At 40.8% G+C, this 27,162-nt stretch overlaps 2 protein-coding genes across 3 annotated transcripts; both read right to left on the reverse strand.

Annotated features, from left to right (window-relative positions):
* Positions 1–973: 973 nt before the first annotated feature.
* On the reverse strand, positions 974–26,984 carry LOC122451884 (ubiquitin-conjugating enzyme E2 D3-like). Of its 2 annotated transcripts, XM_043484958.1 has the most exons (4): positions 26,978–26,984; positions 26,121–26,126; positions 19,632–19,638; positions 974–1,398 (listed from the first exon to the last, which is right to left on the reverse strand). In XM_043484958.1, exon 4 carries the CDS (start codon positions 1,393–1,395, stop codon positions 1,039–1,041), a length of 357 nt encoding a protein of 118 aa, XP_043340893.1. In that variant the 5' UTR covers positions 1,396–1,398; positions 19,632–19,638; positions 26,121–26,126; positions 26,978–26,984; the 3' UTR covers positions 974–1,038. The 2 variants fall into 2 exon arrangements, with proteins under 2 accessions (XP_043340893.1, XP_043340884.1); XM_043484949.1 differs by lacking the exons at positions 19,632–19,638; positions 26,121–26,126; positions 26,978–26,984 and having other exon boundaries at positions 974–1,695.
* On the reverse strand, positions 1,981–2,814 carry LOC122451880 (ubiquitin carboxyl-terminal hydrolase isozyme L3). Its single transcript, XM_043484936.1, has one exon. It carries the CDS (start codon positions 2,794–2,796, stop codon positions 2,104–2,106), a length of 693 nt encoding a protein of 230 aa, XP_043340871.1. The 5' UTR covers positions 2,797–2,814; the 3' UTR covers positions 1,981–2,103.
* Positions 26,985–27,162: the final 178 nt, after the last annotated feature.

The following is a 27,162-nucleotide window of genomic DNA, read 5'->3' on the forward strand; positions in this document are numbered from 1 at the left end:
CTGACCCTTTCCAATTATTTTCCATTTGAATTTTCAGCTACACTGTCACCAGCATTTTTTCTTTTAAAGCTAATACAGTAGGACAGGTGTCCTGAAATAAGTGCCCTGTCTTTGGAAAGAGCAAATGGGTGACAATATCTAGATCTGAAGTTTACAGCAACACTGAACTGACCATACTGGTTATCCTCAGGGAGCGCAGAACTACATGACATATATTTTCTGAAAAGAGGTTGAAATCAAGCAGAGTGAGAGCAAAATTTGCAACTGAAGACTAGTTAAAATTTTATGCAAAAATATATAATACCAAAATGAGGCATGGTGGTTTAGTTTTCTTTCCAATTATAGTTAACCCTTAAAATCTCTAATAAAGAACTATCATGGTATATTACAACAGTTATATCTTTGTCATTATCACTAATGGCCTTATAAAAAATTTCAGCTTTAAGGGGGGAGCTATAGTTTCTTAATCAGATTATTTTGATCTTAGGAGATTTGTGTGTGTGTGTGTGTGTGTGTGTGTGTGTGTGTGTGTGTGTACAGTTACAACTTGTTAGATAGAGCAGGATTTTATTTTTGTTTTTTCCCTAAAGGTGGTTTGTAAAGCTAGACACTGTCTTATGGAAGCCTACTGATATGCACTGATATTTCTAACATTCATTTATTTATTTATTACAAATATGTTATATATTGTTGTTGTTTAGTTTCAAAGTCATGTCCAGCTCTTTTGAGACCCCACGGACTATAGCCTACCAGGCTCTTCTTTGTCCATGGAGCTCTTTGGACAAGAACACTGGAGTGGGTTGCCATTTCCTTCTCCAGGGGATGTTCCTGAGCCAGCGATCAAACCTGCATCTCTTGTATTGGCAGGCGATTCTTTACCACTGAACCACCTGGGAAGTCCTCATATTATGTATTACATATAAGTAATATAGAGTAATATTTATTGAGGAGGCCTCATCATCCAGTTTATTTATTTATTAACAGTAATTTAAAGTTTATACCAGCTATAATGCAGGTTATTCTGACTTTAAGGTAGCATCACATGGCATACTTCTGAGTCCATTCCCGAGATATTCTGTTGTACTTACCTCTGTCTGTTTTATATATCCGTGCAATCTCTGGCACTAGGGGGTCATCTGGGTTTGGATCACATAGCAGTGAACAAATGGATAAAAGAACTTTAGAAATAGTTAAAGCAGGAGACCACTGTGATCTTAGAATATTGAGACAAATACTGCCATTACTGTTAATATTTGGATGATAAATTCTTGTTGTAAATGCAACCTTAGGTGGTTTGAAGGGGTAGTCTGTAGGAAAATGAATTGTCAAAAAGAATACACCGCCTTGATATGGACTGTCATTAGGTCCCATAACTGTGGCTTGCCAATGAAACATATCATCCCCAACTGGACCTGCAGAACATTGTGCTGGAGGGTCACGGGCCAAAGCACTAAGTTCCTTATTGATCCGTTTCCGCGCCATAGTCTGTGCTTTTCGTCTGGCTCCTCACTATCTCGGTGCGTGCTCGAAGGTCCGGCCAAAGCTCTTTGATTATCCCGGCGGCTGGGAAGGATTGTCTCTTCGTCTCACACCGGCTCTGCCAGACACAGGCGCAGAGGGGCCGGGGCCTCCCTCACGCTCAGCCTGGGCCTCCTCCCCGCGGCAGCCGGTGCCTCCCCGGTCCTGCGGGGCTCACACGCACCACACGGCCACAAGATCACATCATCCACTTTAGTGCTGACTGAAAGAAAAGGATTTTTCTTTAGTCTTAACTGGCAACACTTTCAAGAAAAGAATTAGCAGTGTTACAACTTATTCCCTCTCAACTGCTTTTCTCATAACTTTTTAAAAAAAACTTTTGCTCAAGGGGAACCTGTAAGCAGATAAGGAGCTTACAACCTGTAAGAGCAAGGAGTCTCCTGGGCGGAGTCAGGGGGAGGAGGACCAGCCAACGTTTTCTTTCTTTTTTTTTTTTTTTTAGTTCACATAAAGTTTAATCAGTCAAGTTAATGAAAATATCAAAATTTATGAGTTAGTGTCTGGCAGAGGAAATTTAATTTTGTTGCAAATAATACAGTATTTGGTGTTTCCATTCTGGACGGGCTATGCTGCAGAAAGAGCAATGGCATTGAATCTCAGTTCATCAGGGTCACGTTCCATAAACTTCTTGCAAACTTCTATGGCATCCTCTAATAAAGTTTCATCACTAGTTTCCCCATGGTTAATTGGAAATGGTTTCCGTCCATCTAATTCATAGAGATGCCCATCTACATGAACTAATGCAATAAAATGAAGATCTACTTTTTCATCTATATTTGGTGCCTCAGTCTGACCTTCATGGGCACTGGTCTCATGAGTAACTCGAATGGCGTCATAGTTCTCCAGGTATCTGGCTCGTTCTTCAGGGCTCATTGATGCAGACTCCTCCAGGAATTTTTTCAAGGTTGATCCAGATTCAAAGTGCATCTTGTCTTTATTGTTGGCAATAGCATGGATTAGTCCAATTGTCCCACAGGCATTGCTGATTGTTTGCTTCATGAAATATACTGACGATGTAACATCTTGTCCCCGAGATTTTATTTTTTCCTCTTCTTCTGTTCTGAATACTTCATACTTTTCTGTAATCGGGAAGAGAAGTAACACTGCACACACTGGCCTTGGTACCATGCTAAGGAGCTCAGGATCCATTCCATACACATCAACAAACTGCCAGTTAGGATGCAGACCTAATTGTTTGAGAAACTGGTTGGTAACCTCGGGATTGGCCTCCAGCGGCAGCCAGCGCTGACCCTCCATGGCCGCTCCGCCCGGCCCCTCTAGAAAGCTATTTTAGGCCGAAGTCATTTTGGGAGCTAAGACAATTCTTGCCCTTGTAGAAGAATAGACCTTAGGAATTAAAGATTTTAAGGGAACAAAAGAAAGTAAAAACAAACAGTTATAACGAGGCCAGGGAGACAAACTGTACCAGGAGACAATGTATCAGTTGTAAAGACTCCCAGTTCTGTTCCAAAAGTAGAGATTGGCATGAAGCACTTTCTTGAGCTGTTTCTCAGAATTCAAACCACTCAACCGCCAGATTAACTGGAACCTAAGGAATGATGCTGCTGACCTTTCTGACCCTCGTGACTGCAGTGAACCCAAGCCTGGACTCTGTCAACCTGTTGCTCTAGTTCTATGCCGAATTCTCCTGGGCTTAAGCCCCTTGATGAATATGCATCTATCACCCATGCCCCTCATGAATATTCATATATCCTTAGCTTAAAACATTCTAAATCATGGTAAGAGACCATGATGACCCATAACCTACTGCTCACTAGACTGTATACACTGTGAATAATATGTCTTCTTAAATATTTATGTATTTATTAATTGAAGGATAATTGCTTTACAGAATTTTGTTGTTTTTTGTCGAACATCAGCATGAATCAGCACAGGTGTACATATATCCCCTCCTTTTTGAACCTCCCTCCCATCTCCCTCCCCATTCCACCCTTCTAGGTTGATAGAGAGCCCTTGTTTGAGTTTCCTGAGGAAACTTTTAAAACTTCTTAGAAGATGAGCACATCTTTTAATGTATAGCACTCTGTCTCAAAAACTTATGTAACTTATATAACTGCTTTGACCTCTGATGGACAGAGGCTGTTCCCAGGTTATAATCTTCAAGTTGGTTCAAATAAAATTTTCCGTTTCTTTCTTTGATCAACTGATTAATTTTTGTTGACAAGTGGAATGATAGCTTTCATGATTCTCTGTACACTGTCCAGTCTGCACACTGTTGCTATTTCCTCCTACTGAAGTATAGTTGATTTACAGTGTTCTGTTAGTTTCAGGTATACACAAAGTGATTCAGATATATGTAGTACCTTTGCTTTTTTTGGTATGTAGGATCTAGTTCCCTGACCAGGGACTGAACCTGTACCCTCTGCATTGGAAGTGTGGAGTCCTAACCACTGGACCACCAGGGAAGTCCCTATAGTATATTTCCTGACTGTTTGGGCCTCATTGATTATTCTTTATTCTGTATCTTTCATTTAGTAGTTAGAATACGCTATCATAAAGAGTTGGTTATATTCTATGTTTGTATTCTAAGCACTCGATCAAATTTTAAAAGGCTAGGACTGTGTTTTATACCCCGCTTTTTTCTATTATGCCTGGTAGAGTGCCTTATAATAGCATGCTCAACAGATAATAGTTGTTGTTGAAATTCTGGAAGGAAAAGAAACAATAAACTTCCAAGCCATCCTTCTACTTTGCTTTGACCTTTGTTTCTATTTGAAGGTTCTTAAGTCTGAAACAGTGTCAGTAGCAATTTACATGATTTTATCAAGTGTGGATGTTTGTTTTGATTTGTTGTTGTTGTTTAGTCACTAAGTCATGTTCAACTCTTTTGGTGACCCAATGGATGGTAGCCTGTCAGGCTCCTCTGTCCATGGGATTTCCCAGGCAAAAATACTGGAGTGGGTTGCCCTTTCCTTCTCCGGTGGATCTTCCCAATCCAGGGATTGAACCCACATCTCCTGCATTGCAGGCAAATTCTTTATCACATGCTAAACTAAATGTACTTGAGAGTGAACACAGACTTTTCTCTTGCTACATGTAAGAAATTAGAAGGAGCTTTGATCATGTTTACTGAGTGGATGATCAAGGGCCAGTGTTGAACAGGGAGGAGAGCTCTGCACCAGGAGTCAGGGTGGGCTCTTCTCCAGATGTGTAGACTGGGTCATCATTTTGTGTATTTTCTAAGGCCTAGTCATTTGGACATGCCAAGGCATCCCTCTTAAGGTGAAGGGCAAGTTGTTGCATCTACTATGTATCTATTTTCTATTGCTAGGTAACAAATTACCAGAAACTTAGTGGCTTACAACAGTACAAATTGATTATCTCATGATCGAGGTCAAAATGCAGCCACTGTGTACCAACACTGAACTGAATCTCTGAGCCAGAGTTTTGGTGAAGTAGAGAAGAACAGGTGTATTGCTCTGCCAGACAAAGGGGAGCACAGTGGGCTAATGCCCTCAAATAAATACATATGTCCCACCATGGAGGTGGGTGGGGGGGCTTGGTGAGGAGTTTTATAGATATGGTTTGGGGGGGGGGGTTGTTGATAAGGATCAGGGTGTGTGCAGGGCCAGCACGCCTTTAATCTGGCCTCAGATGGTCTCCTGATGAGCTTCTGTGATTCTCAAGGTTATTAAACTGTGACCTTGTGTCTGGAATGAAGAATGCTTCATCATGTTAACGTCTTCCATTTGTTGAGGGTTTTAGTTCTGAAGAAGAGCTCAAAAATACTGTTCTGTGTATCCCTTGCAGGGAGACCAGGGCCCTGCCCCAAGCCTGCTCTATCTTTTCTTGGCTGCTCCTCCCTTGTCTCTGCATCTCCTCCCTTCCCTGATCAGCAACTGTTTGAACTTGCCCTTTGGAACTCAGGGAAGGTCGTGGAGGCTAAAGCCTATTTATTTCCCACACACAGGAAATGGCCGGTGTGGATGGTGGAGACATAGAAAGCCTTTAGTGCACAGGAGCCCCACAGGGTCCTGCTGGGTTTCATGATTTCAGTAGGTCAGGTGACATTTTCTCTGCTGAGCATTCACTGGGCTGAAATCAAGGTCTGGCTCGGACTTCACTTGTCATCTGGACCTGGTTATTTGCTGCTCTCCTCTTTATGGAGGTCCTCCTTTGTTAGTGGCCACATAAGGGAGGGTGTGCTCCTAGGGCCAATTTTAGATTTTTTTTTAAAGTAAATCAAATAAACTGGATGTGGGAGGCAGAGAGAGGGGAGGACTGGGTGGCCAAGTGTCAGGAGACTGTGTAATTTCCTTGGTTCTGTCTTGTGGCAGCAAAGATTTGAAATGGCATACCAGTGTTACAGTTCAGTTACAGCTCAGAGTTTTATTTGGCAAACAAAGGATAGTACACCCTCGAGGCGTGAGGGACCGACCCCAAAAGAGAGGCCTCAATCTGTCTTGGCCTCCTCATTTTATATCTTTTGTCTCCTCCCCATTGATCCTGCCCGATGCAAATTGGGCTAGCCAAGAAGGGGGCATGTTTGTTTCACCTGAGGTTCTCACACTGGTCTGTGGATTTTCTTTTGTTCCATTTTTGCAGGCTTTTCCCTTTCTTTGTCTTTTAACCACCGCCATTTTGGACTCCTTTTTCCTATTCTAACTACCGAACACAAGGAAGGTAAAATGATTTTTAACATTGTGTGGGCTGTTGGTGCAGACAGGACACATTTTAATAAAAAGCTAATAAAATTCAGTTCAGTTCAGTCACTCAGTCGTGTCCGACTCTTTGCGACCCCATAGACTGCAGCATGCCAGGCTTCCCTGTCCTTCACCGACTCCCAGAGCTTGTTCAAACTCATGTCCATCCAACCATCTCATCCTCTGTCGTCCCCTTCTCCTCCTGCCTTCAATATTTCCCATCATCAGGGTCTTTTCTGATGAGTCAGTTCTTCGCATCAGGTGCCCAAAATATTGGAGTTTCAGCTTCAGCATCAGTTCTTCTAATGACTATTCAGGACTGATTTCCTCTAGGATGGACTGGTCGGATCTCCTTGCAGTCCAAGGGACTCTCAAGGGTCTTCTCCAACACCACAGCTCAAAACCATCAATTCTTTGGTGCTCAACTTTCTTTATAGTTGAACTCTCACATCCATACATGACTACTGAAAAAACTATAACTTTGACTATACAGGCCTTTGTTGGGCAAAGTAATGTCTCTGCTTTTTAATATGCTGTCTAGGTTGGTCATAGCTTTGCTTCCAAGGAGCAAGCATCTTTAATTTCATGGCTGCAGTCACCATCTGCAGTGATTTTGGAGCTCAAGAAAAAGTCTGTTAGTGTTTCCATTGTTTCCCGAACTATTTGCCATGAAGTGATGGGACTGGATGCCATATCTTAGTTTTCTGAATGTTGAGTTTTGAGCCAGAATTTTCACTCTCCTCTTTCACTTTCATCAAGAGACTTTTTAGCTCTTCTTCACTTTCTGCCATAAGGGTGGTGCATATCTGAGGTTATTGGTATTCCTCCTGGTAATCTTGATTCCAGCTTGTGCTTCATCTAGCCTAGCGTTTCTCATGATGTACTCTGCATATAAGTTAAATAAGCAGGGTGACAATATGCAGCGCTCCTTTCCCAGTTTGGAACCAGGTGTTACACATGCTTATTTTTGGAGTTTTCTTGTTCTTTGGTTGCTGAGTCATGTCTGACTCTGTGACCTCATGGACTGCAACATGGCAGGCTTCCCTGTTCTCCACTCTCCAGAATTTGCTCAACTTCATGTCTGTTGAGTCAGCAATGCTATCTAACCAGAGCCTTGTCTCACATTGGATCATTCATATTGAAGTGAATATTTCATGTGTGAATCAATGGATTTTATGTATATGATATATATATTTGCTGTGGGCATTTTTGAATTAGATTCTTTTTTATAATTTAGTTTTTGAAAAGATTTATCTATAAGTAATTAACTTCAATTGATTTTTTAATATAAGAGGGTGAGGGGGCCATGAATTTTGATGAGAAGAAATTTTTATTTTCATTAATTTCATAGTGACTGAAATTTTGTATTTTCATTACTTATGGATATAAATCAGATATTAACATTAACTGTATCTCTGTTAACAATAGAAATCAAAGATACATTGGAATCACATTATAAGGGTTACAGGTATCTCAAAATATCATTCATACTCATTGTTGCTTTAAGAATAGTTATTAAATCTACTGCTGATGTCATTAAATGGCTCTGGTCATTTAATGCATTAATAAATGAGCACATAAGTTGCAAATTTGTTTTTTTTTAATATTTTGAAAACTTTAATTTTAAAAAGTTGACTTCCTTGTAACATATTTAAAAAGATTTTTTTTTGCATTGGGTTCTAGAAACTTCACCAGACGTCCAAAGGGATCTATGGCATAAAAGTTGTAAAGATCCCCTGAGAGTGCCTTATGAGTGGCACAGCCTCGGCTTGAGGCACAGGTGACTCCTGCCTGATTTTGCTTCTTTGTTCTTTTACGGAAACTAAGGGACACTTAGCAGGCTCAGAAGAGAATAATTGCATGCAGAAGCAAGAGAAAGTCAAAGTATGTCTAAACCTTAATGGAAAAATTACTGGGTATAGAGTCTAAGGACTTCGGATCCAGTCCGAAGTCCTTTCCCTACCTTGCAACAAGTGCATTTTTCACTGTCAACAATGATTTACTGAGGGCTGACCATGCACCAGACTCAGCATGGGCTTTGGAGAAGGGTCCAGCCCCTCTGTCACTCATGAGCTAAGTGACTTTGAATAAGTTATTTCATAGCCCATTTATTTTTATTAGTTGCTAATTACTTTACAATATTGTAGTGGTTTTTGCCATACATTGACATGAATCAGCCATGGATTTACATGTGTTCCCCATCCCGATCCCCCCTCCTGCTTCCCTCCCCATCCCATCCCTCTGAGTCTTCCCAGTGCACCAGCCCTGAGCACTTGTCTCATGCATCCAACCTGGTCTGGTGATCTGTTTCACCCTTGATAGTATACCTGTTTCAATGCTGTTCTCTCAGAACATCCCACCCTCACCTTCTCCCACAGAGTCCCAAATCTGTTCTGTACATTTGCGGCTCTTTTTCTGTTTTGCATATAGGGTTATCTTTACCATCTTTTAAAATTCCATATATATGCGTTAGTATACTGTATTGGTCTTTATCTTTCTGGCTTACCTCACTCTGTCTAATGGGCTCCAGTTTCATCCATCTCATTAGAACTGACTCAAATGAATTCTTTTTAATGGCTGAGTAATATTCCATAGTGTATATGTACCACAGCTTCCTTATCCATTCGTCTGCTGATAGGCATCTAGGTTGCTTCCATGTCCTGGCTATTATAAACAGTGCTGCAATGAACATTGGGTTGCACATGTCTCTTTCAGATCTGGTTTCCTCAGTGTGTATGCCCAGGAGTGGGATTGCTGGGTCATATGGCAGTTCTATTTCCAGGTTTTTAAGGAACCTCCACACTGTTCTCCATAGTGGCTGTACTAGTTTGCATTCCCACCGACAGTGTAAGAGGGTTCCCTTTTCTCCACACCCTCTCCAGCATTTATTGCTTATAGACTTTTGGATAGCAGCCATTCTGACTGGTGTGTAATGTTACCTCATTGAGGTTTTGATTTGCATTTCTCTGATGATAAGTGATGTTGAGCATCTTTTCATGTGTTTGTTAGCCATCTGTATGTCTTCTTTGGAGAAATGTCTGTTTAGATCTTTGGCCCATTTTTTGATTGGGTCATTAGTTTTTCTGGAATTGAGCTGCAGGAGTTGCTTGTATATTTTTGAGAATAATCCTTTGTCTGTTTCTTCATTTGCTATTACTTTCTCCCATTCTGAAGGCTGTCTTTTCACCTTGCTTATAGTTTCCTTTGTTGTGCAAAAGCTTTTAAGTTTCATTAGGTCCCATTTGTTTATTTTTGCTTTTATTTCCAATATTCTGGGAGGTGGGTCATAGAGGATCTTGCTGTGATTTATGTCGGAGAGTGTTTTGCCTATGTTCTCCTCTAGGAGTTTTATAGTTTCTGGTCTTACGTTTAGATCTTTAATCCATTTTGAGTTTATTTTTGTGTATGGTGTTAGAAGGTGTTCTAGTTTCATTCTTTTACAAGTGTTTGACCAGTTTCCCCAGCACCACTTGTCTTTTTTCCATTGTGTATTCTTGCCTCCTTTGTCGAAGATAAGGTGTCCATAGATATGTGGATTTATCTCTGGGCTTTCTATTCTGTTCCATTGATCTGTATTTCTGTCTTTGTGCCAGTGCCATACTGTCTTGATGACTGTGGCTTTGTAGTAGACCCTGAAGTCAGGCAGGTTGATTCTTCCAGTTCCATTCTTCTTTCTCAAGATTGCTTTGGCTATTTGAGGTTTTTTTGTATTTCCATACAAATTGTGAAATTATTTGTTCTAGTTCTGTGAAGAATACTGTTGGTAGCTTGGTAGGGATTGCATTGAATCTATAGGTTGCTTTGGGTAGTATAGTCGTTTTCACAATATTGATTCTTCCAATCCATGAACATGGTATATTTCTCCATCTATTTGTGTCCTCTTTGATTTCTTTCATCAGTGTTTTATAGTTTTCTATGTATAGGTCTTTTGTTTCTTTAGGTAGATATACTCCTAAGTATTTTATTCTTTTTGTTGTAATGGTGAATGGTATTGTTTCCTTAATTTCTCTTTCTGTTTTCTCATTGTTAGTGTATAGGAATGCAAGGGATTTCTGTGTGTTAATTTTATATCCTGCAACTTTACTATATTCGTTGATTAGCTCTAGTAATTTTCTGGTAGAGTCTTTAGGGTTTTCTATGTAGAGGATCATGTCATCTGCTAACAGTGAGCGTTTCACTTCTTTTCCTGTCTGGATTCTTTTTATTTCTTTTTCTGCTCTGATTGCTGTGGCCAACACTTCCAAAACTATGTTGAATAGTAGTGGTGAGAGTGGGCACCCTTGTCTTCTTCCTGATTTTAGGGGAAATGCTTTCAATTTTTCACCATTGAGGGTAATGTTTGCTGTGGGTTTGTCATATATATCTTTTATTATGTTGAGGTATGTTCCTTCTATTCCTGCTTTCTGGAGAGTTTTAATCATAAATGGATGTTGAATTTTGTCAAAGGCTTTCTCTGCATCTATTGAGATAATCATATGGTTTTTATCTTTCAATTTGTTAATGTGGTGTATTACACTGATTGATTTGCGGATATTAAAGAATCCTTGCATTCCTGGGATAAAGGCCACTTGGTCATGATGTATGATTTTTTTAGTATGTTGTTGGATTCTGTTTGCTAGAATTTTGTTAAGGATTTTTGCATCTATGTTCATCAGTGATATTGGCCGGTAGTTTTCTTTTTTTTTGTGGCATCTTTGTCTGATTTTGGAATTAGGGTGATGGTGGCCTCATAGAATGAGTTTGGAAGTTTACCTTCTTCTGCAATTTCTGGAAGAGTTTGAGTAAGATAGGTGTTAGCTCTTCTCTAAATTTTTGGTAGAATTCAGCTGTGAAGCCATCTGGTCCTGAGCTTTTGTTTGCTGGAAGATTTTTGATTACAGTTTCGATTTCCTTGCTTGTGATGGGTCTGTTAAGCACTTCTATTTCTTCCTGGTTCAGTTTTGGAAAGTTATACTTTTCTAAGAATTTGTCCATTTCATCCAAGTTGTCCATTTTATTGGCATAGAGCTGCTGGTAGTAGTCTCTTATGATCCTTTGTATTTCAGTGTTGTCTGTTGTGATCTCTCCATTTTCATTTCTAATTTTGTTAATTTGGTTCTTCTCCCTTTGTTTCTTAATGAGTCTTGCTAACGGTTTGTCAATTTTGTTTATCTTTTCAAAAAACCAGCTTTTAGCTTTGTTGATTTTTGCCATGGTCTCTTTTGTTTCTTTTGCATTTATTTCTGCACTAATTTTAAAGATTTCTTTCCTTCTACTAACCCTGGGGTTCTTCATTTCTTCCTTCTCTAGTTGCTTTAGGTGTAGAGCTAGGTTATTTATTTGACTTTTTTCTTGCTTCTTGAGGTAAGCCTGTATTGCTATGAACCTTCCCCTTAGCACTGCTTTTACAGTGTCCATAGGTTTTGTTGGTTGTTCATATGTTGAATGTTGTAATAGTTTTTTCTAATTGAGATCTGATCTTACCTGCATTGTGGTCAGAAAAGATGACTGGAATGATTTCAATTTTTTTGAATTTACCAAGGCTAGATTTATGGCCCAGGATGTGATCTATTCTGGAGAAGGTTCCGTGTGCACTTGAGAAAAAGGTGAAATTGATTGTTTTGGGGTGAAATGTCCTATAGATATCAATTATGTGTAGCTGGTCCATTGTGTCATTTAAAGCTTGTGTTTCCCTGTTAATTTTCTGTTTAGTTGATCTATCCATAGGTGAGAGTGGGGTATTAAAGTCTCCCACTATTATTGTGTTATTGTTAATTTCCCCTTTCATACTTATTAGCATTTGCCTTACATATTGCCATACTCCTATGTTGGGTGCATATATATTTATAATTGTTATATCTTCTTCTTGGATTGATCCTTTGATCATTATGTAGTATCCTTCTTTGTCTCTTTTCACAGCCTTTATTTTAAAGTCTATTTTATCTGATATGAGAATTGTGACTACTGCTTTCTTTTGATCTCCGTTTGTGTGAAATATTTTTTTCCAGCCCTTCACTTTCAGTCTGTATGTGTCCCTTGTTTTGAGGTGGGTCTCTTGTAGACAGCATATATAGGGGTCTTGCTTTTGTATCCATTCAGCCAGTCTTTGTCTTTTGGTAGGGGTGTTCAACCCATTTACATTTAAGGTAATTATTGATAGGTATGGGCCCGTTGCCATTTACTTTGTTGTTTTGGGTTCGCGTTTATACCACCTTACTGTGTTTCCTGTCTAGAGAAGATCCTTTAGCATTTGTTGAAGAGCTGGTTTGGTGGTGCTGAATTCTCTCAACTTTTGCTTGTCTGTGAAGCTTTTGAATTCTCCTTCATATCTGAATGAGATCCTTGCTGGGTACAGTAATCTGGGTTGTAGGTTATTCTCTTTCATTACTTTAAGTATGTCCTGCCATTCCGTTTTGGCCTGAAGAGTTTCTATTGATAGATCAGCTGTTATCCTTATGGGAATCCCTTTGTGTGTTATTTGTTGTTTCTCCCTTGCTGCTTTTAATATTTGTTCTTTGTGTTTGATCTTTGTTAATTTGATTAATATGTGTCTTGGGGTGTTTTGCCTTGGGTTTATCCTGTTTGGGACTCTCTGGGTTTCTTGGACTTGGGTGGCTATTTCCTTCCCCATTTTAGGGAAGTTTTCAGCTATTATCTCCTCGAGTATTTTCTCATGGCCTTTCTTTTTGTCTTCTTCTTCTGGGACTCCTATGATTTGAATGTTGGGGCATTTCACATTGTCCCAGAGGTCCCTGAGGTTGTCCTCATTTCTTTTGATTCTTTTTTCTTTTTTCCTCTCTGCTTCATTTATTTCCACCATTTTATCTTCTACCTCACTTATCCTATCTTCTGCCTCTGTTATTCTACTGTTGGTTCCCTCCAGAGTGTTTTTGATCTCATTTATTGCATTATTCATTTTTAATTGACTCTTTTTTATTTCTTCTAGGTCCTTGTTAAACATTTCTTTCATCTTCTCAATCCTTGTCTCCAGGCTATTTATCTGTAACTCCATTTTGTTTTCAAGATTTTGGATCATTTTTATTATCATTATTCTAAATTCTTTTTCAGGTAGATTCCCTAACTCCTCCTCTTTTGTTTGGCTTGGTGGGCATTTTTCATGTTCCTTTACCTGCTGGGTATTTCTCTGCCTTTTCATCTTGTTTAGCTGTGTTTGGAGTGGCCTTTCTGTATTCTGGTGGTCTGTGGTTCCTTTTTATTGTGGAGGTTTCACCCAGTGGGTGGGGTTGGAAGATTGACTTGTCAAGGTTTCCTGGTTAGGGAAGCTTGTGTCAGTGTTCTGGTGCGTGGAACTGGATTGCTTCTCTCTGGAGTGCAATGGAGTGTCCAGTAGTGTTTTGAGATGGGTCTATGTGTTTGGTGTGACTTTGGGCAGGCTGTATGTTGATGCTCAGGGCTATGTTCCTGCATTGCTGGAGAATTTGCGTGGTATGTCTTGCTTTGGAACTTATTGGCTCTTGGGTGGTGGTTGGTTTCAGTGTCGGTATGGAGGCTTTTGGATGATCTCTTATTACTTAATGTTCCCTGTAGTCAGGAGTTTTCTGGTGTTCTCAGGTTTTGGGCTTAAGTCTGCTGCCTCTGGATTTCAGTCTTATTCTTCCAGTAGTCTCAGGGCTTCTCCAACTATACAGCACTGATAATAAAACTTCTAGGTTAAGGGTGAAAAGATTCTCCACTGTGAGGGACACCCAGAGAGGTTCACAGAGTTACATGAAGAAGAGGAGAGGGAGGAAGGAGATAGAGGTGAGCAGGAGGAGAAAAAGGGGGATTCAAGAGGAGAGAGACAAATCTAGGCAGTACTCTGTTCCCTAAGTGTTCTCCATAGCCCAAAACACCCACAGAGATTCACAGAATTGGATTGAGAAGAGAACAGGGAGGGAGGAAATAGAGGTGATCTGGGGGAGAAAAAGGAGAGTCAAAAGGGGGAGAGAGTAATCATCACACTCCTGAGTAAAAATGGGTACTGAATATTGAATTCTTAAATGTCCAAAATTGATATCAAATACTGAAAAACAAAGATTAAAAATCTAGAGTAGAGGTTAGACTCTTAAAAATGCAATATTAAAAACAAAAACACAAAAAATTTAAGAAATATATATGAAGTTCACTTTAAAAATAGGGTTTTTTTTTTTTGCAAGGTTATAGTGAAATGAAAATGAAAATTAAGGAGTAATAGAGGAGTAATAGAGGACTTTAAAAGAAAATAAAAGAAAATGAAAATTAAGAAGTAATAGAGGAGTAATAGGGAATTTTAAAAGAAAATAAAAGAGAAAAAAACCCAAAAAAAACAAAAAAAATTTTTTTTTAATTAAAAGAAATAGTAAAAATATATCTAGGAGTTTCTCTGGAGCTGTTGCAGGCAATGTGGATTCAGTTCAGTTTCAGATAGCTCCTCGTTCCAGCTTACACTTCCCAATATCTATAGGCCCCTTCCAGTGTAGTCGGTGTTACCTACAGGGATTTTAATCTGTTGCAGTGGTCCCTACTGAAGCGGTTCCCTTTGTTTATTTGGCTTCTGTTCGCTGGTCTCTTCAGTGTCTAATTTCCGCCCTGACACAGGCGGGCGGAGGTGGTCTCCTGTTTAGGTTCGCTGGTTCAGTCGCGCTGCGGGGAGGGAGGGGCGCTGCAGACAAATGTCACCGGCCTGTGTGGGGAGCACTCGCAGTGTTCCGGCCACACTGGGTTTGCCCCTGCTCATGGGTGTGTGCTTTCCCGTCTACACTGCTCAGGCTCCAGGCTGCTTTCCAGGGAGCAGGCCCTGCGTGGAGTGCGGTTCCAGTTTTCAGGTTTTCCACAAAAGCGCGGACTTGGTTGGGCCTGCGTTTTGTGCCTTCCCGGCCGAGCAGCTCAGGCCGCCAGGAGCTTGACGGGGGCACTCTCCCCAGGTGCAGTGCGCCTTATCCCCTCAGCGGTCCCAGCCTCAGTTTCCGCGCCAGTCAGATGCGTGCGCCTTGTGTCTGTTCTCGGGAGCTGGTCTCTAGCCGCGACCCTCCTGGTGGATGTCAACCATCCAGGCTCTCAGGAAGCCTTTGGTTAGAAACTGGGAGCCTGTTTGCAGTGTGGTAGGGGGTGCCATCTCTGGGGCCGAGTTTGCCCCTTTCCCCTCCCCGCTGCCTCCTGCCTCCTTCTGGCGGGGGATGGGCCGGTCTGCCGCTGGCGAGCTCTTCTCTGGAATTGCTCAGTCTTTCCTTTGTTCCTAAGCAATGCCGCCCGCTCCTCTCCATTCCGCAGCGGATGCGGGCGTCTGGGGTACTTTTCTGCTGGGACTTGCTTTTAGGCATGTAATCTGTGGGTTTTATTTATTTTCCCTCCCAGTTAGGTTGCCCTCCAAGATTTGAAAACTTCCTCCAGACCTGCCAGTGAGAGGGTTTCCTGGTGTTTGGAGACCCTCCCTTCCTGGGACGGGTCTCCGTCCCTAACTGTTTTGTCTCTCTTTTTATCTTTTATATTTTGTCCTACCTCCTTTCGAAGACAATGGGCTGCTTTTCTGGGCACCTGATGTCCTCTGTTAGTGGTCAGAAGTTGTTTTGTGCAGTTTGCTCAGTGTTCAAATGTTCTTTCAATGAATTTTAAGGGAGAAAGTGGTCTCCCCATCCTATTCCTCCACCCTATGCCTCAGGTTTCTAATCTGTAAAATGGGCACACCGATCCTTAATTTATAGGGTTGTTGACATGATTAGATAAGAGGATGAGAATATAGTACCATTAACACAAAAAAGATGACAGATACTGAGGCACCATTTTATGTATCAGGTCCTGCCTCAGTGGTGTTGCTAGATGTGAAAGAGAAGTGAGGAAAACTGTCTTCTCTTTTAGGGAAAAATTATCGAAAAATACATGTTCTTTTTAAGAATGGAGATGAACTTAATGAACTAAATTTTGTTAGCTGAAATTTCAAGGCTGGGGGAAAAGTCTTATGACAAATGTATCTTTTTTTTCTTCTAAACGTGCTTATTGTATCCAAGGCACAAAGGGGAAAAGAATCCTCAAAAGGCTGATAAAGTATTTAATTTACTTTCCTTTATCACTCATTGAAGGTATTTAGCCTCTTAAATGCCTTTGAAATGTTGGTCATATAATTTCAAAAATGAAGAGGATTATTGTGAACATAAAAAGCATGCTAAATTTTGGGTCACTCATCTGCAACCTTATAAACTGTACTTAAAAGGTATACTATATTAAAAGAAAAATAAAAAGCTCTACTCATGATTTAAGAGAGCCGTTCCACTGTTCTTTTTTTTTGGTAGTTTATTTTCTAAAAGCCTAGACATAAGATATTTTTAAATTTCTCTTCGTAATTTCGGCCATTCATAGGCGTAAACCATGGTAATAACGATGATCACCACCAGGTTGCGCTGTGGTTCCACAATGGATGCAGTCTGTGGTCTGTGAGGAATTCTCGAGTTGTTCGTTAAACCGTATTATTTCTGTTTTTTGAAGCACAGAAGGGTAGAGATAAATACTTAAAATGAAAAAGAAAAGATTTTGCTGAAAATAAAGAATTCCAAATTCACTCTGATTTAAAACTGTGGTATTCAACAACAACAATAACAACAAAGAAAGTTCTGAAGACATTGTTATAACCCTTTTTAGAAAAGATTGCATTCAACTCAGTTTTATTAGTTAAAACTATTTTCCTGATGGCAAACAAAGCAAAGCAAAACAAAACAACTCTGTCGAAAGTTTTGTTTTCTATTTTCTCTAGTTGGTGATGGATAAGACTATTTTTTAACATGCCAAGATAAGGTATATTTAATTTAAAAATCATAGTGATATCTTTGATATAAATCAGGCTTTGGAAAATATATGAACATTCCAACTTGAAACAACTTAAAAAAAAAAGCAAGCACCTCCTCCTCCTGCTTTTTTTCTTTTCTGCTCTTGTTTTTCCCAAATGTCAATATTTATGAGTCAGGGGTTATGGGAACGCTACCTAGAGCTGCAAGGGGCCAGAGTTTGCCCTCTTCTTTCCCCGGGGAGTTGAGTATGAGTGCCAGAGGGCAACGTTTGGCTGGAAGGACCCAGTCTTTTCTTTCTTTGCACCCTGTGGTATGTCCTTTGAAGTGACGGAAAATTCTGTACTCAGCTGTGCTTCGTAAGATGTCAACTCAAGCTGAGCAATGCATACAGGTTTCTGTAGAGACTTTTGGTATAAAACAGATGCAGACTTACTGAAAACAAAAAAGCCAGAATTATGCAAGCAATTTTGAGATTTTTGCGAACTCCTCAGATAACATATTTACAAGTCTAAATTTCTGAATATTGCTTGTCAAATTTATTCAGTTAAAAAAATTTTTTTTTTTCTGGATAAGACTTTTTTTGCCATGTCACTGTCAAAACATCAGTCACTTTAGGTTTAACTCCTTTCAGGATTTGGGTGGCGTTAGTTTTAGACAGACGGCAATGACAATGAAATCCTCACAGAAATAAGGATCTCGGAAAACATTAGGAAACTGGAGCTTATATTTATTTTAAAGTTGAGTTGCCATCCATCAAGATGATGAAAACAATTCGTTATTTAGTCCAATGCCTTCTTTTAGTTTGTTTCCTTTCAAATTGTCAGTCTTTAGGGGCTGAACAAGAAAATAAAGCTGAAAATGAACAAACTTTACTAGGTAGGATAAACTGGGGAATAAGTTGGAAATTGGGGTCATTAACAAATGAAAAAAAAAATCAGAAACATTTTAAAAACAAAAAAGTCACCAGTAAAATATGTCTCTAAGGTCAGTTGAAATGCCCTGACATTGATTCTCAACTTCTTCTTTGTTTTATTTGAAGGGTCATCTCTTCATTTTTTTTTCTAATTTAAATCTTTAACCTGTTACTTCCATAGGTGGTTAATTCTCTTAATATCTTTTAACTAGGGTTCTTCCCCCCCCCCCCTTTAATCTATTTATTTCAACAGTTCTTTATTTAGCTTGCTTTATTTTTCTATGTCCCACCCAAACACTTAACTGGTTCAAGCACTTAACTGGTATCCAAAGACTCCTGTATAAATAACAAGATAAAAATTCACAGAATGCTTCACTTTCCCAGATTGGGAGATAATTGCACTTTCATTTTGGGGAAAATTATGGCCAAAAGAATATTAATGAAAAAAATCATTAGGGGATATGCTAGCATCAGTTTTTTTCAGGAAAAAAATGGTTCTCTGTGGGAAGATAATTGCATTTCATTTTCCAAAAGTCTTTGACTTTTTTCTCAGTGGTGAGGTAATTCTGAATGCATCACTCCCACCTGCCAGTGGTGTGCCAATGTCCTGTTTTTTAAATTTCCCATATCTCAGTTTCTTCATCTATAAATGGGGATGAGTTGTTTAGCTCAGAGATGTTGAGAGGATTAAATCAATACGGTGTTCAGTTTTTCATGCACAGTGGGAGCCCAGTGTGGGATGACTTCCCTTTGCCTTTCATCATCAACAGGAACACAAAGAGCAGAACATGTTTATCCACATATTGAACATCTCTAAGGGGGTCAAATACAAAACTTATTTAGACTAATTTTCACGGTACCTGACATTGCAGGATGTGCTGTTCTGCAATCCAGTCATAGACATGTTTAATTAGCTTTGGAAATAGGACTTTGAAACCAAAAGTATGAATTCTGGTAGGTAGATTTAGTATTTTAACATTTTCTTAATATTTATATGTACATATAGCATATGTTTATCTGTTGTGCATAGCATTCGTGTTACTGAACTTAGGTGTGGCTGCTCACTGGTCAAAAGCCAGTACTAGAGAGATAAGTGCTTGTAGGAATGGAAAGATTGCTTTGTTCAGGAGGCTGGCAACCTCAGTGTGAGGAGAAAGGCAGGTCCTAACTGGAATCCCAATGCTATTTCAAGCGATAGCAAAGGCCTTGGAACGTTGCTACCTATTTGAGGGGAAAGCATTTATTTGTATGCATAAATTCAGGAGTGTTTGTTAAAATCCAATGGATTTGTCTTGTAATCAAGTCTTTTGAATGTAAATATCTATGGACTCAAACAGGGATCATTCTGGGTTAATGGACCTTCTATAGACAAATGCTATTATTTAAAAAGGAATCATTGTGTATTTTTAACCAGAGTCCGTGTTCAGTTGTAGACTTTAGAGACTTCTGAAAAGGAGAGTAATATAAAGGCTTTTGTGCCCAGTCTAGCATATGGTCTTCCTTTTACCCTCATGTGGATTTGTTTATCGAGTTGCTGAAGCTCTGTGTATATGATTAAATCTAAGCTGGTCACCAGGGAATAAGATGATGAAGATGTGTGGTCCATATTTTGAAACAGAAGCCGAAAAACAACTTGAACTCATTTTAGGATTACTCTAGACTTTAGTCTTAGCAAAAATATTAATAGTAACAGGAGAGAAAGACTAAAAATATTTACAGTCTCTTTGTGTTTGTTTATTAATAAAAATGCGAGATTGGTTAAAAAAAAAAAAAAAAAAAGGAAGAGCTGAGAAGGAAAAGTGAAGCCTCAGTGTAAGTACCTAGGAATGTCAGATCATATAAACCTGGAGAGTCTACAGCACATAAAATGTGTACCTTGGGCTGAAGTCCTTGAGTGGGACATCCAGTGTTTGGAAGTTTGGTTTTTTTTTAATATTTATGTTAAAATTTTGCCAGCACCTTGCAGCCCTATCAGGGATTGAACCTGGGCCCCTAGGAGTGGAAGCTTGGAGTTCTAACCACTGGACAGTCAGGGAATTCTCAGGTTTAGACATTTTGAACCGCCTTGCCTAGTGGCCCAGTGGTTGAGACTGTGCTTCCACTGCAGGGGCCGTGGGTTTAGCCCTTGGCTGCATGCTGCACTGTCTGGCCAAAACAAAGAAAAGTAACAGGGGACACAGATGTTTAGGAGTGGTCCCTTGTGCCCTCTGGCTGTCATTTTCAGACCCTTTAGACTGAAGCCTGCCAAGTCGCTCCTTTCCCACAAGCAGGCTCGCAGCCTGGACTGGCTATCCGAGCAGGACAGTCCCTGTAAAACTGTCTTTTCTCAGTTACGCACATGGTAGAAACCAGCATCTTGGCAAACCTGGGGTCCTTCCACAGCCCCGTAGTTATGCTGTGTGCCCTGGGGATGGAGAAAGCCCGTAAACAATATACCTTTCTGCCAGACACATGCTTGCTTTTATTTTCCTCAAGTCCTACAGTGCCGGGAGACGAACATTTTTGTGCCCACCAGGGATGAATGAGCTTCTGACCCCATGGTCCTGCCAGGTCACTTCCAGGCAAGGCATAGGCTGATGGGCTGGGGTTGGGGTTAGGGAGTGGGCCCCCTGACGTGTCCTCACATTTGCTACCCTGTCCCGATGCCTCCAACCCCCATGGAAGGAAAGAGTGAATAACATGAAGCAGAATGTCTAGGGCAGAGGCATCACAGACGTTTCCCATATCTTAGTAAAACAACTAAACAGAGTTAAAGTGATTTTGAAGATCCTTCAAAGTGTTAACATCACAAAAGATATTCTACTTTCCCCCTTTTTTCCACCTTTGCTTAGCTAAGGCGGGAAGCCAGACACAAAAGGCTGCATAGTGTGTGCTTCCACTTATATGAACTCTCAGGAAAGCCAGGTCCACAGACAGAAAGCAGTTTGGAGGTTGCCTGGGCCTGGGGTAGGGGTAGGGGAAGGGGACTGACTGCTCGAGGGCTGTGGGCTTTCCTCTCCGCGTGTTGAAAAAGTTCTGGCACAAGATAATGGTAACAGTTGTGCAACATTGCAGAGGTGCTGAATCCCACTGAACTCCACGTTTTAAAATGGTTAAAATAGCAAATTTTGTGCTCTACCTATCTTATCATGAAAATTTTTTTTTCTTCCTTAATTAAAGTACAGGTCAAAGGCACTAGTGAGGATAATTGCTAAGTCATTGGCACTCACCAATATCTTTGTAGTAATTTTTAAAGCAATCAAGCAGTTGTCTTAGAAAGATTCTGATTATCGGACAAAATCAGAAAATTGTGATCAACAGCTGAGCTGAGCTGAGGGTTAAACATGTGAGCAAAAAACAAGAAAGTGGGTTAAGGGAGATTCACCTGGTATAATGGTCAATCTGATGTGTCAAAGGGACCAGACTGTGAGGTACCCAGATATTTGGTTAAATATTATTTTGGGGCGTGTCTGTGAGGGTGTTTCTGAAGCAGACTAACATTTGAATCAGTAGGTTGGGTAAAGCAGATTGTTCTCCCCTGTCCACCCTCATGTGAATGGCCTCATCAGTCCACTGAAGTCCTGAATAGAATAAGAAGGCTGGGTAAAAAAGAATTCTCTTGGCCTGACTATCTTTAGCTGGGACTTGGGTCTTCTCCTGCCTTTGAACTTGGACTTCATTGACTTTCCTGGGCCTACAGCTTGCCTATGAAGACTTGTCAGCCTTCATAATTGTGTGAGTCAATGCCTTATTATATGTATTTATACATATATACACATAGGATATATGTGTATATATATATATATATATATATATATATATATCCTATTCTGTTTCTCTGGAGAACTCAGACTAAGTGAGATTTTGGTACCAGTACTGAGAAGTGGGGTGCTGTTGTAAGAAAAACCTAAAAATGTGATGGGCAGAGGCTGTAAGCCTGGAGTGCGTGCTGGAAGTATGGACATTAAGGGCAATTCTGGTGACATCTCAGATGGAAATGAGGAACATATTATTAGAAACTGGAGGGAAGGTGATCTTGGTTATAAAGTGACAAAGAACTTGACTGAACAGTGTTCTAGTGTTTTGCGGAAGGTAGAATTTGTGAATGATGAAACTGGGTGTTTAGCTGAGATGTCTGAGCAAAGTGTTGAAGGAGTGTCTTGATTCCTTCTGACTGAGGAAGAGAGAAGAGAGAGAGGAACTGAAGAAGAAATTGTTGAGTAAAAAGGGCCCTGAGCTTGAAGACTTGGAAAAGTCTCATCCTGCCCATATTGAAAAAAGGGAGAAAGCTTGTCCTGCAGAGAATGCCAAGGGTGTGGTTGCCCTACCACCCGATGGATGTAAGTCTGTGGGATTACAGGAGCAGGGACACTGCCAGTCTGAACTGAAGGGGACGGGGATGGGACAAAATGAAGAAAGGCTGTCAGGCTTCTTGGGTTCCACAGGACAGGACCATGGATCTCTATGGCTGTGAGCTTGTGCTGTTCCTAAAGGAAAGGGAAGGATGATACCGAATGGGCTTCTGAGTTCTTGAGGACTGTGCTCCCACTCCTGGGGGCAAGGCTGTTTCTTCCTCAGTTACCAAGGGTAGGACCACCTCTCCTGTTTCTGTGGGTCAGGAAGGTCTCACCCAGCGTCTTAGGAGTAGAGTTGCCTGGTGGAAACTTAGGGGCCAAGTTTCCTAGAGCCTTGAGGGTATAACTCCTGTCTGTCAAGGCATTGGAGTTGGAACCCCAGCAGGTCTCGAAGGCAGAGCATCAAACCACAGAGGATGTTTCTCAAGCTTTAATGTCTGACAGAGTCTGCCTTGCTGGGCTTTGGACTTGCTTAGGACCTGCTACCTTTTCCTTTTTTCCTGTCTCTCCCTCCCAGAAGGCTTCCCTCATAGCTCAGTTGGTAAAGAGTCTGACTGCCATGCAGGAGACCTGGGTTTGATCCCTGGTTCGGGAAGATCCCCTGGAGAAGGAAATGGCAAATCATTCCAGTATTCTTGCCTGGAGCATCCCATAGACAGAGGAGCATAGCAGGCTATAGTCTATGGGGTTGCAAGAATTGGATACGACTGAGCAACTAAGCACACCCTCCCAGAATGGGATTTCTGGCTTCCGTTTGTCCTACCATTGTATCTTGGTAGCACATGATTTTTCTGTTTCTGTAGGTTCATAGCTGAAGAAGAATTTGCCTCAGGGCAAATCATCTCTCAAAGTTCACCTGTATCTGATTTAGATGATGTTTAAAGGAGCCTTTGACTTTTAGATTTAATACTGGAATGAGTTAGGACTGACAGGATTTTTTTGATAGAATGAAAGTATTTTGCATGTGAAAAGGACATGAATTAGTGGGGAGTGGCGGGGGGCAGAGTGTTATAGTCTAAATGTTTGTCGCACATTCATATGTTAAAGCCTTAACCTTCAGTGTGAGGTATTTGGAGATGGGGTGGTTGGGAGGCAGTTAAGATTAGATAAAGTCATGAGGGTGGGGCCTTGATGATGGGATTAGTGTCTCCATAAAGAGAAAGGGAGAGGAGAGAGAGAGAACAACAGACAGTGAATCTCTCTTTGTGCAAGCACAGAGGAAAGGCCATATGAAGATGCAGCAGAGGCAGCTGTCTGCAACCCACAGAGAGAGAACTACCCCAGACAATGACCCTGATGGCACCTCGATCCTGGCTTTCCAGCCTCCAGACCTGTGAGGAAGCTAAGCCATCCACTCTTATTTGGTTACAGCAGCCTGGCCTGCCAAAGACACTCAGTGAGTCTCAGTGGAAAAGAAAAAGGCCAAAAATAAGGAGACAGCATGCTGAAGGCAGACCTGCTCTATTGTGTTTGTTCCAGGCTGGTCGCACCTTGGAGTAGGAAGTCTTAGATTCAGGCAACTGGGTGAGTTTTTAAAACAGCAGTCCTTGTTAGCAGCCTTGTCCTCATCATACGTTCACCAGGCTTGGAGAGGCATGCCCCGGCAGAGAGCCCAGTGCAGGCTGTTAAACAAGGTGCCTGAAGTCCCACCTGTCCATATGTCTCTCAGAAGACCAAAGTCAAAGTGAACATGTATTTGAAATTCTTTGACGGAGAACGGTCATGCTCTTTGACCCAAATTTCCAAGTCATGAACACTCCATAAAGTATTTGGAGTTACTGCAACTATGCATGTTTACTTCTACTGATGATTGCTCAATGACTTCTTGATGCTGGAGGGAGGGTGGGGCGTAGGGAGGGAAAGATCATCACCCCCATATGTTTGCATGGAGAAAACCAAAACTCTCAACTACACATCATGTTTCATAGTTGTACTTTTCAGCAAACATGAGGGTTCAATGACTTCTTGGTATTGTGTATGGGGAAATGCTTTTAGTTTGAATAAGCACCTGAAAGAGGAAGTTTCCAAAGTCACATCTCTATGTTTTGTTGGGTTATAAAGAAGCTGATCTGAGGGAGGTCTCCTTTTGTGAGCTCCCTGGCAGTGTGGAGGCAGTTTGGCCCTTGCAGTCTGGTTCTCACTTATCTTTGAAGATTTACCTTCTCACAGGCTCAGTGGTAAAGAATCTGCCTGCCAATGCAGGAGATGCAGGTTTGATCTCTGGGTCAGGAAGATCATCTGGAGAAGGAAATGGCAACCCATTCTAGTATTCTTGCCTGGGAAATCCCATGGACAGAGGAGCCTGGTGGGCTACAGTCATGGGGTAGTAAAGAATCGGATATGCCTGAGCAACTAAACAACAACAACAACAACAACAAATCTCCCTTTCTTTCTCCCCTACCCCATACTGCTCCTTGCTGCAGCCACACTGAACTGCTTACTTGCGTGCCCAGAGCACTGGGAACTTCGAAGAGTCCATGCTTTGCATATGCATATCCTTGGCCTAGACGTTCCTCTTGCCTTCTTTGTTTGGCACAAATCCTCCAACCTTCAAACACCCCATGATATTTTACGAGCTATGAGAAACCTTAGATATCACATCACACTGGCCTGCAATTAAATGTTAGAAGCAACTCTTGGGAGAATCCAATCTGGCTTTCCTCTTGTGTCTTTTCTTTTAGATATAAAGGATACCATCTGAATTCTTAACTGAACTCGGTAGAAAAATCTACATGAAAGCATTTTGTAAGAGCAGATTCCCTGAGGGCGGTTGACCTTGAGGACTCTTGGTCTGTTGTGTGACATGCAGGACAAGAATCGAGAACTCCTGAGTCTTTGCCATATGGGGCCTGAGTCAGCTACAAAGAGATCCTCAGGGTGAGCTTTCTCCTGACCCAGCTGGGAAAGGGAAATGGTGGAGAAAAAAAATTAATTGTGGGTGCTATTATTCATCTACCTCTGGGTTAAACTGAACAGTGAGATCAAAATGGTTTGTTTGTTCAATTTGTTTTTCAGTGAAGTACTTGTTTATTTTGTTTTGGGGTAGTTTCTTTGGGGGGATTTACAGCAAAGCAGAGTGGAAATGACTTGTTTCTTCCATGTAATCCTGTAATAACTACAAGTTTGTTATAGTCTTTTGGTTCCCACAAAGAGGTCTGTATTCTGTGTGTGTGTGTGTGTGTGTGTATGTGTGTGTGTGTATGTGTATGTGTTTTGGGAGTGGGGAGACAGGAAGTGAAGACAGGGGAACTGAGCCTTGAGAAAGTGAGAGAAGGAAAACAAGGCATGCTGTGGTGGAAAGTGAAATAAAGAGAAATAAATATACCAGGACCTGGGAAAGGGATGAGAAACTCACAAAGGACAGTGGGAAGAAAGCATAAAGGTATGTAATACAGTCAATCAGAAGGAGTTAGAGCTGAGCTAAATCTTCAAAAATATCGAATCCGTCCTCTTTATTTCAAAGATGCGGGAACTTAAGTCCAGGCAGGCTGTGTGAATTAGTGAATTACTAAGGTCAGAGCTAAAACCAGTACCTTGGTCTCCTGCCCTATGAAGTACATGGCTATGTGCAGTGAGTAGAAATCAGGGGGTGGGGGAGAGTTCTGAGCTAAGACAGGACAGTGATATGATTTTCCTGTTCACTATTGTTAGAGAATAGTATTTTTAAGTGGCAAAATCATGCCTCTGATACAAATATAAGATGAATATGCATCACTGATTTTAACTCATTAATTGTTGAGGGAACCAGTAGAATGTTATAGGTTGAAAGAATTCAAAGTAACACATATATACATATGTATAACATACATACACAGACAAGGAATCCTGAAATGAATTAAATAAATGCAACATGACACAGATTTTATTGAACTCATTAATTATTAAGGGAACTTGATAAGAAGTTACAACTGGTTGAAAGGAGAATTCAAAGAACCACACACTTACACATGGACATAAGGAATGCTGAAATGAATTTTAACATTAAAAGCACATGCAATATGAATCTATCCACAGGCAATAATCAATTGCTTCTGTCTGACACAACTAGTTTGCATTTGTATGGACAAGAATCATTTGCATTGTTTTCAGCTGTCTACAAATTATAGCATTGTAAAATAGATCAGAAACAATAAAGGGCAGATATGATCAGGAAGGGTGTGCTGAAGAAGATACAGAATAATCTTATTTATTTTCTAGTCTAAAAAGTCTTGCATAATTTCTCCCAATGGAAGTGCATAATTGGAGCTGAAAAAGACGCTCCTTCATCTCTTTTGGCTCACGAAAGGGATGAAACACAGCTGATGAAATGGGAGGAGTCAGTGGTACAGTGAAGGGCCTGCTTGCAGGCACCTTTGGCCAGGGTGCTGCTGCTCTCACAAACACGTTGTCCCCAGCATTGCTATATGTCCATATTGCGTTACCCCCTCACTATTCAAAGTCTAGGACAGAGGCATCAAGTTGGCCCAAGTCCCATACTCTCAGTCCAGCTGTCTTGGGCTAGGAAAAAGGACTACTGGTCATTTGGTTTTACTCTGGCAAGCCAAGACTCACACACTGGGGCTCCAAATAGGAAGGATATGTGATATGTTGAATAGTAAAAAAACGGCAAGTATTTACTGCAGTTACTTTACTAGGGATACACAAAGCAATTGAAGAGGCTCTAAGCTTTTACTGGAGAAAGATAACACAATGAAGTGGCAAGAGTAAGGGCATTAGACCCAGATATCCCTTCAGTCTATGCTGAGCTCCACCATTTACCAGCTAAGTTATTGTGAAAAAGTTACAAACCACTCTGAATTCCAGTTATTTCAGTTACATTACTGTTACTATCTACCTCACAGATATTCAGGACTCTGCAGGATCTGGTCCATTGTTTCTATGACCTTATCTGCTACCGCTCTTCCCTTATGTACTCTGTTACACCCCTCCTCCCCTGCTTCCTTGTTCTCTGAGTATACAAACACTGTCCTGCCTCA

Source organism: Cervus canadensis, chromosome 1 (assembly GCF_019320065.1).
Source record: "Cervus canadensis isolate Bull #8, Minnesota chromosome 1, ASM1932006v1, whole genome shotgun sequence".
In the NCBI taxonomy this organism is placed as follows: Eukaryota; Metazoa; Chordata; class Mammalia; order Artiodactyla; family Cervidae; genus Cervus; species Cervus canadensis.